Consider the following 14,627-nt stretch of genomic DNA (forward strand, 5'->3'; position numbering starts at 1 on the left):
CTGTGAATGTGGCCACTACAGCTGTCGTATCCGTCAAATATCTCACCTGAAAGAGGCCTACTGTTACTTTCCCAGTATCAGCTGCTGGTGTGCACAATTCAGTGCAGACACTGTGATGAGTAATACGTGGAGGAAACTGATGACTAAGCTATCTGATGGGATCAACAAACAAAAATACGCAATGTATTAATATTGGTAGAATTTCCGACAATGTGTAAAGTTGAAGGACACAAATGCAACTTTTGTGATATTTTATTGTGGCAACGTTTCGCTCTCCAGGAAAGAAACCGTAACAGCTTGACGAAGCTCCTGGAGAGCGAAACGTTGCCACAATAAAATGTCGTATTAGTTGCGCTTGTGTCGTTTTACTTAACAAAAATCCGTATGTAGCAGAGATGAACAAAATAATCCCTGTGTGCTGCAAATAAATACCTGGAAACATCCAATGAAATGGAAAGAAGATCAACTTGTCATCAAGGAGCCAGACTGAAGGAGACGCTAAAGTTTAGAAGTACCTGTGATAGCAGTAACAAAGATGGTTGTGCAGAGAGAAGGACGCTATGACAAATGTGATAGGTTCTCTACACATATGATTCTATGTATGATAATCTATGTAACTGTATCTGTGTTAACCTGAATAAGCTTACCTGTTTTATCCTGCCCACCTGGAACACGACCATCAGGTGGTCTCACAGTGGTTCAGCCCAGCAGATCTCGCTAAAGTTCAGCTTATCTCTCATGTACCTTTGCCAACATAAACATGTATATATGGAGTGAATAAGGTCACAAGATTAAAAAGTATCCATAATAGAATGTTCATGGTGCTTTCTCACGTGTCTCTTACTAGAGTTTGTTAGTATCATGTACCAAATTTTCACCAAATTTAACATTACAGACGTCGGGGACCAGCGCACAAGTGTTACCTGAGGTGACAGGTCCAGTACGAGTGTTACTCTTGGCTGTCACCGAGCTGGGACTCGTAGCAGCCTCCGAAGTCTTCTTCATCTTCGATGAAGCATCCAAGGACCACCACCACCACTTTGACTTCATTGGAAATGCTTCTAAGAATTACCTTACCCTTGACCAGGTGCGAAACCTGGTTGACCATCTCCCTCCTGATGCTACTTCATCTTCCGAAATCCCATATGGATATAAAGTATGTATTATTTTATATATTTAATTTAATCTATGGAAGGAGATGAAAAGTCAATTTTCTTTGCTTAGAAGCCCCTCACAAGTGCTAAACTTTCTTTAAGCAGTGTGAGAGTCAAAAAAAAAAATCTGTGAGGGTCAAAAAAAAAAAAAAAAAAATCTGTGAGGGTCAAAAAAAAAAAAAGAAAAATCTGTGAGGGTCAAAAAAACACTTCATGAAACTGATTCCAATTTCTAAAGATCAAGATTTCCTCACCTGCATTAAGGGTTCATCCTCCCTGAAGGCTTCACGAAGAGTTAATTTCATTTATCTTATTAAAGAAATATTGCTAGAGTTTTGACTTACAGATCCAATATTTTTACTAAGAGATCCATGTTAAAATACGCATGTACGAGTGTCTTGTTGGCAATGGGAGAGAGGCTGCTTTCAGCAGAGTAGTATTAATGAACAGTGCGTCTGAACACCACTGATTGTTAAAGTGTTCACATCTGCTATTGAACAGTTTGAAGTTCACTGGTAGATAGCATTTTCATTAATATTTTTCAAAGATCTTTTGTTTATTATATAAGAGGATATAGAGCACAAACCAGTGACGTGCCAAGTTGCTTAAACCTTTCCTCTTCACTATTTTAAAAAAAGTGAAACTAACAACTTTAAAAACTCTCCAGGAACAGTTTGAGGAAGCAAGTAACATCGACCGTAAAAATATATAATTATATATTACATTACATTAATATTAATTAACATTATATTCAAGAAAATGTATCATTTGCATATTGCTCAGAGAAGAACATATAATGGAGAGGTACCGATGACAGGGTAAAGCAGCAAGAAGGGTAGATTCTGGCGCTCAAAACTAAAGTTAGGAACATGACTCAAGAAATCGTAATGACACGATTGCAAACAAACCATACCCCCGGCCGGGATTGAACCCGCGGTCATAGAGTCTCAAAACTCCAGCCCGTCGCGTTAGCCACTAGACCAGCTAGCCACAATAAGATTGTGGTCACAGTGGTGCCTGTGCTAACCTTCCTATGGTGTAGAAATATACCTAGTTGGATGAATCTTATTGTGGCTAGCTGGTCTTGTGGCTAACGCGACGGGCTGGAGTTTTGAGACTATGACCGCGGGTTCAATCCCGGCCGGGGGTATGGTTTGGTTAAGTTAGGAACAATCGAGTCTGGATTAAAGTTGGCTCGTTCTGAGAGGTGGACAGTCAGAGTGAGGGGGGGGGGGCTTGAGACACTGAACAAGAGGTTGGAAATAAAACATAGGAAACAAAAATAGGACAATCAATCAAAAGGTGTTGCCTCACCAATAAATTTGAGGGGTCTCAAAGGGTACTGGGAGTCTACCATGAGATGACCATATGTGAGTCTTGTATGTCAGAGTCACTGTTATGTGAGCACCACATAGCAGTGATAACAGGAGGTTGCCAGAAATGCAAACCAGATTTAATAAAAACTGAATGTAGGTCAACTGTTATGCCAGCAATCTAAAATGCATTGAAATTATTTTTGGAGATAGTTAGAAACGGCTTATCATTAAAAATGTTAATAATAATAATAATAATAATTATTATTATTATTAGTTTTATTATTATTATTATTATTATTATTATTATTATTATTATTATTATTATTATTGCAATCAGAGGGAGAGCTAATGATATAGATGTCATATAGAGCCAGGGAAACTGAAGGAAATAAAATTCACCAATAGACCCCAAGTTGTCTTGAAGGAGGAGGTGGACAGTTACCTAAAGTCAGTAGCTGACTAGCCGGGCGGTGGTCCGCACGTCGGTTTGTGTGTGGGTGGAAGTAACAGCCTGGTTGATCAGACCCTGATTCACCGCGAGGCCTGGTCATGGACAGGGTAGCGGAGGTGTTAACCCTAGGTACACCCTCCAGGTATACTCCATGGAAATGTAGAGTAATTCCGAATAATTGGATTAAGATTGATAAACAAGTAGCGAGAAGCCATCCTTGAAGCATCAAAATGAGACTACTCCTGTGGACGTTTATAACATCATAAACTGTAGATCCTACAGAGAACACTACATAAACTGTAGAACCTACAGAGAACACTACATAAACTGTAGAACCTACAGAGAACACTACATAAACTGTAGAACCTACAGAGAACACTACATAAACTGTAGAACCTACAGAGAACGCTACATAAACTGTAGAACCTACAGAGAACACTACATAAACTGTAGAACCTACAGAGAACGCTACATAAACTGTAGAACCTACAGAGAACACTACATAAACTGTAGAACCTACAGAGAACACTACATAAACTGTAGAACCTACAGAGAACGCTACATAAACTGTAGAACCTACAGAGAACGCTACATAAACTGTAGAACCTACAGAGAACACTACATAAACTGTAGAACCTACAGAGAACACTACATAAACTGTAGAACCTACAGAGAACGCTACATAAACTGTAGAACCTACAGAGAACACTACATAAACTGTAGAACCTACAGAGAACGCTACATAAACTGTAGAACCTACAGAGAACACTACATAAACTGTAGAACCTACAGAGAACGCTACATAAACTGTAGAACCTACAGAGAACGCTACATAAACTGTAGAACCTACAGAGAACACTACATAAACTGTAGAACCTACAGAGAACACTACATAAACTGTAGAACCTACAGAGAACACTACATAAACTGTAGAACCTACAGAGAACGCTACATAAACTGTAGAACCTACAGAGAACACTACATAAACTGTAGAACCTACAGAGAACACTACATAAACTGTAGAACCTACAGAGAACACTACATAAACTGTAGAACCTACAGAGAACACTACATAAACTGTAGAACCTACAGAGAACACTACATAAACTGTAGAACCTACAGAGAACACTACATAAACTGTAGAACCTACAGAGAACACTACATAAACTGTAGAACCTACAGAGAACGCTACATAAACTGTAGAACCTACAGAGAACGCTACATAAACTGTAGAACCTACAGAGAACACTACATAAACTGTAGAACCTACAGAGAACGCTACATAAACTGTAGAACCTACAGAGAACACTACATAAACTGTAGAACCTACAGAGAACACTACATAAACTGTAGAACCTACAGAGAACACTACATAAACTGTAGAACCTACAGAGAACGCTACATAAACTGTAGAACCTACAGAGAACACTACATAAACTGTAGAACCTACAGAGAACACTACATAAACTGTAGAACCTACAGAGAACACTACATAAACTGTAGAACCTACAGAGAACACTACATAAACTGTAGAACCTACAGAGAACACTACATAAACTGTAGAACCTACAGAGAACACTACATAAACTGTAGAACCTACAGAGAACACTACATAAACTGTAGAACCTACAGAGAACACTACATAAACTGTAGAACCTACAGAGAACACTACATAAACTGTAGAACCTACAGAGAACGCTACATAAACTGTAGAACCTACAGAGAACGCTACATAAACTGTAGAACCTACAGAGAACACTACATAAACTGTAGAACCTACAGAGAACACTACATAAACTGTAGAACCTACAGAGAACACTACATAAACTGTAGAACCTACAGAGAACGCTACATAAACTGTAGAACCTACAGAGAACACTACATAAACTGTAGAACCTACAGAGAACACTACATAAACTGTAGAACCTACAGAGAACACTACATAAACTGTAGAACCTACAGAGAACACTACATAAACTGTAGAACCTACAGAGAACACTACATAAACTGTAGAACCTACAGAGAACACTACATAAACTGTAGAACCTACAGAGAACACTACATAAACTGTAGAACCTACAGAGAACACTACATAAACTGTAGAACCTACAGAGAACACTACATAAACTGTAGAACCTACAGAGAACACTACATAAACTGTAGAACCTACAGAGAACAGTACATAAACTGTAGAACCTACAGAGAACACTACATAAACTGTAGAACCTACAGAGAACACTACATAAACTGTAGAACCTACAGAGAACACTACATAAACTGTAGAACCTACAGAGAACACTACATAAACTGTAGAACCTACAGAGAACACTACATAAACTGTAGAACCTACAGAGAACACTACATAAACTGTAGAACCTACAGAGAACACTACATAAACTGTAGAACCTACAGAGAACACTACATAAACTGTAGAACCTACAGAGAACACTACATAAACTGTAGAACCTACAGAGAACACTACATAAACTGTAGAACCTACAGAGAACACTACATAAACTGTAGAACCTACAGAGAACACTACATAAACTGTAGAACCTACAGAGAACACTACATAAACTGTAGAACCTACAGAGAACACTACATAAACTGTAGAACCTACAGAGAACACTACATAAACTGTAGAACCTACAGTTGTTGTTCCACCCATAACAACCACCTCACTGGACGGTCTCCCAGTGGTATGAACACATCGCTCAGGGATTATCTCTTCTGCTATGATGGCCAGTCAGAGAACTCGTTTTCTTGTTGTCTCAGACGGGCTGGCTGCTTCACTACAACTCTTGCTATTTTTACACAAAGTCACAGTGTGACTTTGTAAAATGTAAATGGTCCAAGTCGGAGAGAAATGCCGTCGTAAGCTCCTCTCTCCTATGTGCGGGTTACTTCTGGGTTGTTCCATTCACGGTATTGTGCCTCATTCTTGGTTCTATTTTTATTGTCATTTCACATCTTCATATTAATTATTCTGTATTTCTCTTTACAACGTTTTAAATTTTCTTTCCCTGCTCAGTCTCACCCACGACTCATCCATGACTCCCCGACGACTCATCCATGACTCCCCCACGACTCATCCATGACTCCCCCACGACTCATCCATGACTCCCCGACGACTCATCCATGACTCCCCGACGACTCATGCATGACTCCCCCACGACTCATCCATGACTCCCCCACGACTCATCCATGACTCCCCCACGACTCATCCATGACTCCCCCACGACTCATCCATGACTCCCCCACGACTCATCCATGACTCCCCGACGACTCATCCATGACTCCCCCACGACTCATCCATGACTCCCCCACGACTCATCCATGACTCCCCCACGACTCATCCATGACTCCCCCACGACTCATCCATGACTCACCCATGACAAATCTATGACTCCCCCACGATCCATCCACAATACAATGTCGAGGACACTAGTCCCACCCTGCGGTTAGGTCAGTGAATAAAGCCATATTGAATATCCTCATGGAAGCTGAATTCTTGGTAAAGAATAATAAGGGGGAACTAGAGAGAAAATGGATTAATTACCACCATTAGTAACATAAACTGCCACCAACTGCTTTTGGCAGTATATTTACACGAAAATAAAGTTCTAGGATATATGAATCTAACAGAACTATATAGTTACTGGCCCATAGGGTCGCTCAGACCATAGATAAAGTAGGTTAAATTCAGCATACAAAATGTACCAGATCTTGATAACACTGGTGATTTACCTGTAAAAGAATCACAAAAGTCCATATTCCATCTTGCTAGCTTATGTAATGAACACCTGCATTATACTCCTTAATAAAGTAGAAATAATCTGAATCTTGATTAGTAACTATAGAGAATGTTTCTCTCATTAAGGTACTTAACTACTTGACAACACACCACTTTCTGCAGAATTTTTGACAACACTGAGTATGCTAACAGAACTATAGTTGCTGACGTCAGACTTACTCTTTTTCTACAAGTTAGGAGTAACTCTGGCTCCTTGAACCCTCCGGAACGGTAGTAGTGGTGGATAAATATATTATATGAGCAGTGAGGACTGGCACTTCAGAGGCGCCATCTTTCACGAACTTGTTGATGCAATAATTGTGTACAATGAATCGAAATAATTTGCCACTATAGTTATTTAGTGTTATACCTCGTTATTATTATTTAGCACAATGTTAGACCTTTCTACGGGTTTATGGTTATTGTTGCCAGAGTTTTTTTGGGTTATTCTTGTGTTCTTTACAAAATTCTGTGCAATTGAGCCTAGACTTTGCTTGTTTTATAAGCCTCTGCACAATGTTCCTCACCTTCGGAATTTGTTTAGCGGTGCAATATCTCTAAATCTTTTCAGCAACTGATTCCTGAATTTGATATTATCCAATACCTCAGTAGTTATCCAGGCTTCAGGCCGTCGTTTAATCCTGGTGCAATATTATCAAGGATGATAGTGAATATTGTTTTGAATGTGTCCCAGGCATCAGTTGCATGTGTCCCAGGCATCAGTTGCATGTGTCCCAGGCATCAGTTGCATGTGTCCCAGGCATCAGTTGCATGTGTCCAAGGCATCAGTTGCATGTGTCCCAGGCATCAGTTGCATGTGTCCCAGGCATCTGTTGTACGTGTCCCAGGCATCAGTTGCATGTGTCCCAGGCATCTGTTGTACGTGTCCCAGGCATCAGTTGCATGTGTCCCAGGCATCTGTTGTACGTGTCCCAGGCATCAGTTGCATGTGTCCCAGGCATCTGTTGTACGTGTCCCAGGCATCAGTTGCATGTGTCCCAGGCATCTGTTGTACGTGTCCCAGGCATCAGTTGCATGTGTCCCAGGCATCTGTTGTACGTGTCCCAGGCATCAGTTGCATGTGTCCCAGGCATCTGTTGTACGTGTCGCAGGCATCAGTTGCATGTGTCCCAGGCATCTGTTGTACGTGTCCCAGGCATCAGTTGCATGTGTCCCAGGCATCTGTTGTACGTGTCCCAGGCATCAGTTGCATGTGTCCCAGGCATCTGTTGTACGTGTCCCAGGCATCAGTTGCATGTGTCCCAGGCATCTGTTGTACGTGTCCCAGGCATCAGTTGCATGTGTCCCAGGCATCAGTTGCATGTGTCCCAGGCATCTGTTGTACGTGTCCCAGGCATCAGTTGCATGTGTCCCAGGCATCAGCTGCATGTGTCCCAGGCATCAGTTGCATGTGTCCCAGGCATCTGTTGTACGTGTCCCAGGCATCAGTTGCATGTGTCCCAGGCATCAGTTGCATGTGTCCCAGGCATCTGTTGTACGTGTCCCAGGCATCAGTTGCATGTGTCCCAGGCATCTGTTGTACGTGTCCCAGGCATCAGTTGCATGTGTCCCAGGCATCAGTTGCATGTGTCCCAGGCATCAGTTGCATGTGTCCCAGGCATCTGTTGTACGTGTCCCAGGCATCAGTTGCATGTGTCCCAGGCATCTGTTGTAAGTGCCCCAGGCATCTGTTGTACGTGCCCCAGGCATCAGTTGCATGTGTCCCAGGCATCAGTTGCATGTGTCCCAGGCATCAGTTGCATGTGTTACAGGCATCAGTTGTACGTGCCGCAGGCATCTGTTGTACGTGCCCCAGGCATCAGTTGTACGTGTCCCAGGCATCTGTTGTACGTGTCCCAGGCATCTGTTGTACGTGTCCCAGGCATCAGTTCCATATGTCCCAGGCATCAGTTGCATGTGTCCCAGGCATCAGTTGTACATGTCCCAGGCATCAGTTGCATATGTCCCAGGCATCAGTTGCATGTGTCCCAGGCATCTGTTGTACGTGCCGCAGGCATCTGTTGTACGTGCCCCAGGCATCAGTTGTACGTGTCCCAGGCATCTGTTGTACGTGTCCCAGGCATCTGTTGTACGTGTCCCAGGCATAAGTTCCATATGTCCCAGGCATCAGTTGCATGTGTCCCAGGCATCAGTTGTACGTGTCCCAGGCATCAGTTGCATATGTCCAAGGCATCAGTTGCATGTGTCCCAGGCATCTGTTGCACGTGTCCCAGGCATCAGTTGTACGTGTCCCAGGCATCTGTTGTACGTGACCCAGGCATCAGTTGTACGTGTCCCAGGCATCAGTTGTACGTGTCCCAGGCATCAGTTGCACGTGTCCCAGGCATCAGTTGTACGTGTCCCAGGCATCAGTTGTACGTGTCCCAGGCATCAGTTGCACGTGTCCCAGGCATCAGTTGCACGTGTCCCAGGCATCAGTTACACGTGTCCCAGGCATCAGTTGTACGTGTCCCAGGTATCAGTTGCATGTGTCCCAGGCATCAGTTGCATGTGTCCCAGGCATCAGTTGCATGTGTCCCAGGCATCAGTTGCATGTGTCCCAGGCATCAGTTGCACGTGTTCCTGGCATCAGTTGTACGTGTCCCAGGCATCAGTTGTACGTGTCCCAGGCATCAGTTGTACGTGTCTCAGGCATCAGTTGTACGTGTCCCAGGCATCAGTTGCACGTGTCCCAGGCATCAGTTGCACGTGTCCCAGGCATCAGTTGCACGTGTCCCAGGCATCAGTTGTACGTGTCCCAGGCATCAGTTGCATGTGTCCCAGGCATCAGTTGCATGTGTCCCAGGCATCAGTTGCACGTGTCCCTGGCATCAGTTGTACGTGTCCCAGGCATCAGTTGTACGTGTCCCAGGCATTAGTTGCACGTGTCCCAGGCATCAGTTGCACGTGTCCCAGGCATCAGTTGTACGTGTCCCAGGCATCAGTTGTACGTGTCCCAGGCATCAGTTGCACGTGTCCCAGGCATCAGTTGTACGTGTCCCAGGCATCAGTTGCACGTGTCCCAGGCATCAGTTGCACGTGTCCCAGGCATCAGTTGCACGTGTCCCAGGCATCAGTTGCACGTGTCCCAGGCATCAGTTGCACGTGTCCCAGGCATCAGTTGTACGTGTCCCAGGCATCAGTTGCACGTGTCCCAGGCATCAGTTGCACGTGTCCCAGGCATCAGTTGCACGTGTCCCAGGCATCAGTTGCACGTGTCCCAGGCATCAGTTGTTCGTGGAACTTGTCATCACATTCCAATCTCAATTGTGTAGCCTATTTACTAGCTACTAAATAACAAAAAGGCACAATACCTTGACTGGAACAATACACAAATAACCCGCACATAGGAGAGAGGAGCTTACGACGACGTTTCGGGCTGACTTGGACCATATACAAAGTCACACTAAGAAGAGGAGAGAAGGTCCAAGTCGGACCGAAACGTTATCGTAAGCTCCTCTCTCATAAGTGCGGGTTGTGTACTTGCTTGTACTTCACCTCATTTTTATTATGTGTAGGCCTATCCGATCCCAGGGTACAACTTATTCAGATATGACAGGAAGAACATAGAGCATTAAAGGGTTGGCCTGTGTGTCACCGAGTCGCCCATTTGCTCGGAATTACTAAACACCACAAAAAATGTAATTGACGTTTTGGCAGTAAAGATTGAAAGTCAAAATCTTGTCATTGTGGTTGAATACAACTTCCCAACAATTCAAGGAACAGCTTCTGAAAATTGACTACTATCTTGAGAATCTCCCAATCCCAGTCCCAAATATCTTGTTACTGTGAGAGTTCAACTTTGGACACCTGAAATGGAGAAAAGTGGCATGTATTGTTTTAGCAGAGATCACCACGATGAACATTAAAATGGTATAAAATACCGACAGGTTGTTAGGTAAGACACATATGCAACAGTTAGGTATCTTTATTTCGAAACGTTTCGCCTACACAGTAGGCTTCTTCAGTCGAGTACAGAAAAGTTGATAGAAGCAGAAGATACTTGAAGACGATGTAATCAGTCCATCACCCTTAAAGTTTTGAGGTGGTCAGTCCCTCAGTTAATGTTCATTCTGTCAGACACTGCAACACAAGGGTATCTTGGTACAGACCTGCAATCAACTTAGACAACCTCCACTAGTGAGAACGGCTCGATTTGAGAGGGACCTGACCTCACAACATCTGAGTTCTTACCTCTTCTAGTGACCTACGTCTCACCTCTTGGCGCTATATAAGGCTCCAATTTGTCACTTCATCTCCATATTGTTTCCTACTATGGAACAATGCTCTTCTCCAGACTGAGGGACTGACCACCTCAAAACTTTAAGGGTGATGGACTGATTACATCGTCTTCAAGTATCTTCTGCTTCTATCAACTTTTCTGTACTCGACTGATGAAGCCTACTGTGTAGGCGAAACGTTTCGAAATAAAGATACTTAACTGTTGCATATGTGTCTTACCTAACAGAGATCACCACAGGAGGCAGCTTAGATGAAAATTCACACACTCATTAGTTATTAAATCTCTGCTACGAATTCACCTTATGCGAGCAAATGGTGGAGCCAGCAAGACTGAAAAATACACTTGACCTTATTTTCACTACTAATGATGATCTGGTTCGAAATATAATATCACAACATAACTGAAGGACAGAAATGTATGCACAGGACTCCTGACCAGCAAAATGAGACCAATTATCAGGGTGCCCTCAACAAATTCAACTTCAATAATGGAAACATATAGTGGGATCAAATTAACCATATCCAAAATAAACCATGCTGGGAAAATTTCTTATGCAAGACGGATCCGAACCTTCGCCTAGAAAGAAGTAACTCTGTGGCACTTGAGGTCTGCTCAAGGCACATTTCCCCTAAGGAAAAAAATATGTAAATTAGGAAGAGAGCGACGCTCTCTCTGCAAGTGAAGGCAAAGCATCACAAAACTGGGGTACCATGAGTACACTAAGAGACAACACAATAAGTGTCAGGGGCCCAAGACTGTTCAACTGTCTTTCCTGGAGCATTGCCAATAGACCCCAAGCTGTCTTCAAGACAAGATGGAGCTGCACCGAAAATCAGTACCTGATCAGCCAGGCTGTGGTTCGTACGTCTGTGTGCGTGCGGCAGGCAGTAACAACCTGGTTGATTAAGCCATGATCCACCGCGGCCTGGTCACTGACCGGTAGGGGGGCGCGTTGACCCCAGAAACACCCTCCAGGAACACTCCCGGTTTGTATACATACTATGCAAGTGTCGAAATATATGCATGCATAAATATGCACACGTACACATTTATATGCACATATACACACATGTATACTTATCACATGTACACATAAGTATTTATGTACATATTTACACTTATACACACCCCTTCATATGCAGTCATATAAACTTACAAATGGATATATACATAACTCACATACATAACTCACATATATACATATATACGTGTATATATGAAAAAAATACATTTGTATACTGCAACATATACACAGATATACATATTCACAAGTATACATGCAGCAGGTTCATATTTTGCTGCATTACAATATTATGTATACTCTTTACTTGTTCTTTAGTGTGTGTTGAGGTAGAGGGGGCTGGGCTTGTGAGATACAGGGAGTACCTCCTAGGATCTCGCAACGAACGAAATGTATCTATTTTTATACTTTATTTACAACAACCTAGTTTGGTAACGTCTGAAAAAAATTAATGCTTATTTCTTTAATCAGCTGCGTCCATTAAGGAGACCGGACACCTCTACGAGAGAGACAGTAGAAAGGTACTCTACCTACACCTCTATCTCGGATGGGTCTGATAGAGCTGCAAGTGAGCCTTCCCTCTCCAGAGTAACTTATAACAAACCTGCAGTCAATGACAGAGATCACATCAACCCATTGCTGTCTCAACAATTCATCAGTGACAGAGATCACTTCAGCCCACAGCTGTCTCAACATGTCATCAGTGACAGAGATCACTTCAGCCCACAGCTGTCTCAACATGTCATCAGTGACAGAGATCACTTCAACCCACAGATGTCTCAGCACGTCATCAGTGATCAACAGCTTCATGCGCCTTCGGTAAGTATTGATATTCAGTGTCTGGATAATGCAAAGTTATTATTATTATCATTATTTGTATTTATTTATTTATTTATTTACAACTGAGGGGAGACCTGAGGAGCTTGATTGTTTTTGGTTCTTTTTTTATTCTCCACCTTTCAGTTTTTCTTTAGCTCAAAATTGAGAAGACATCATCCGACTGCCTTCATATTTTCAGTGATTGAGTACAGTAACTACAGTCAGATTCTTGGAGCAATATAGACGTACTGGTCCCCTATGACCAACACTGTACTTCCCATTCCCATTGTCCTGAAACGTTTCCAATAACTTTCAAAACGTGTGATGAATTGTTTGAAAAACCGACAAGTTGAAGATTGAGACACTTATGCAGCATATAGGAATCTTTATTCAGGAAACGTTTCGCCACACAGTGGCTTCATCAGTCCAATACAAAGAGGAAGGCGCTGTGTGGCGAAACGTTTCCTGAATAAAGATTCCTATATGCTGCATAAGTGTCTCAATCTTCAACTTGTCGGTTTTTCAAACCATTCATCACAACTGTCAGACACTGCAGCATCATGGGATCTTGTTACAAAGAATTCTTCAACACTTGTTCAACCTTTGGACGATGACCTACTTCGACTAGTGGATGGTACCACTGTGACCCCGCCTCCGCCTGCTTCACGTCACCTCACTACAGTATATAAGCCACGTCTACGGCTCTATGCTGTACATTCTACAAAATTGATGGACTGAACACATCGACTCCAGGCTGAGGGACTGATTACCTCATACTCCTCCTCTCCTTTCGCCTTCCTCTTTGTATTGGACTGATGAAGCCACTGTGTGGCGAAACGTTTCCTGAATAAAGATTCCTATATGCTGCATAAGTGTCTCAATCTTCAACTTTCAAAACCATCAGTGGCATAGCTTCCAGCATTCAAAAATGGTGCCTTTAATTCATCGACTAAAGAAAGTGAAATTCCTGTGTGAAGGCGTTAGCTTGGCCATTTAATGTGTAAAATTGCGTGAAAATTTTATTTCCGTACGATCACGTTAAATATATTGAAGTTTACCTCTTCAGAATGGCGTCAGTATTTAATGGATAATGCTAAGGTGTCGAAACACTATTCTTAGGTTTGCCAGGTGCCCATATGCTGCAGCAGTTACTTGATTGATGTACGGCTCAGGAGATGTGCTCGATAGTATACTCACCCCAAGATCCTTTTTCATGAGTGAGGTTTGTAGTAGTTGTCCCCCTAGCCTGTACTCTGCGGTTTTCTTTCGTCTTCCCCAATCTTCATGACTTTGTATTTGGTGGGGTTAAACTCCAGGAGCCAGTTGTTGGAGAAGGCTCGCACCCTGTCCAGATCTATTGGCAGTTCTACCTGATCCTCATCCTCTTGAATTCTCCGCATTAGCTTCACATAGTCTGCAAACAGAGACACTTCTGAATCTATCCCTTCCGTTCTGTCATTGACATATACCAGAAACAACACCATCCCTATGTTTGACCCTTTTTGTTTCCTTCCTGTCAGGTATTCTACTGATCCACTGCAAGGCCTTTCCTGTTATTCTTGCCTGCTCCTCTAGTTTTTGCACTAATCTCTTGTTCAGAACTGTGTCGATAGCCTTCTTACAGTTCAAGAAGATGCAGGCTATCCATTCATGTCTCTCCTTTCTTGCGTCTGTTACCTTGTCGTAGAACTCCAGCAAGTGTGCGACAGAAGATTTCCCATCACTGAAACCATGCTGGTTGTCATGTAAGAGTCCATTTCTTTCTAGTTGACCTTCCACTCTTCTCCAGATAATCTTCTCCTTGACTTTACACACTGTACGTGTCAGTGA

General features: G+C 42.8%; 2 protein-coding genes across 2 annotated transcripts in view; one reads left to right on the plus strand and one right to left on the minus strand.

Moving 5' to 3' along the window:
* LOC128701164 (uncharacterized) overlaps nt 1–14,627 on the plus strand; it is a 258,951-nt gene that overhangs the window by 188,328 nt on the left and 55,996 nt on the right. The window contains exons 5-6 of the mRNA XM_070100482.1: nt 896–1,156; nt 12,450–12,797. Of these exons, the coding sequence (XP_069956583.1) occupies nt 896–1,156; nt 12,450–12,797 (609 nt within the window). The remainder of the gene's footprint in view (nt 1–895; nt 1,157–12,449; nt 12,798–14,627) is intronic.
* On the minus strand, nt 2,866–5,589 carry LOC138854890 (mucin-22-like). Its single transcript, XM_070100483.1, has one exon. The coding sequence runs from the start codon at nt 5,587–5,589 to the stop codon at nt 2,866–2,868; it is 2,724 nt and encodes a 907-aa protein (XP_069956584.1).

This window comes from Cherax quadricarinatus, chromosome 73, assembly GCF_038502225.1.
Source record: "Cherax quadricarinatus isolate ZL_2023a chromosome 73, ASM3850222v1, whole genome shotgun sequence".
Taxonomy (NCBI): domain Eukaryota; kingdom Metazoa; phylum Arthropoda; class Malacostraca; order Decapoda; family Parastacidae; genus Cherax; species Cherax quadricarinatus.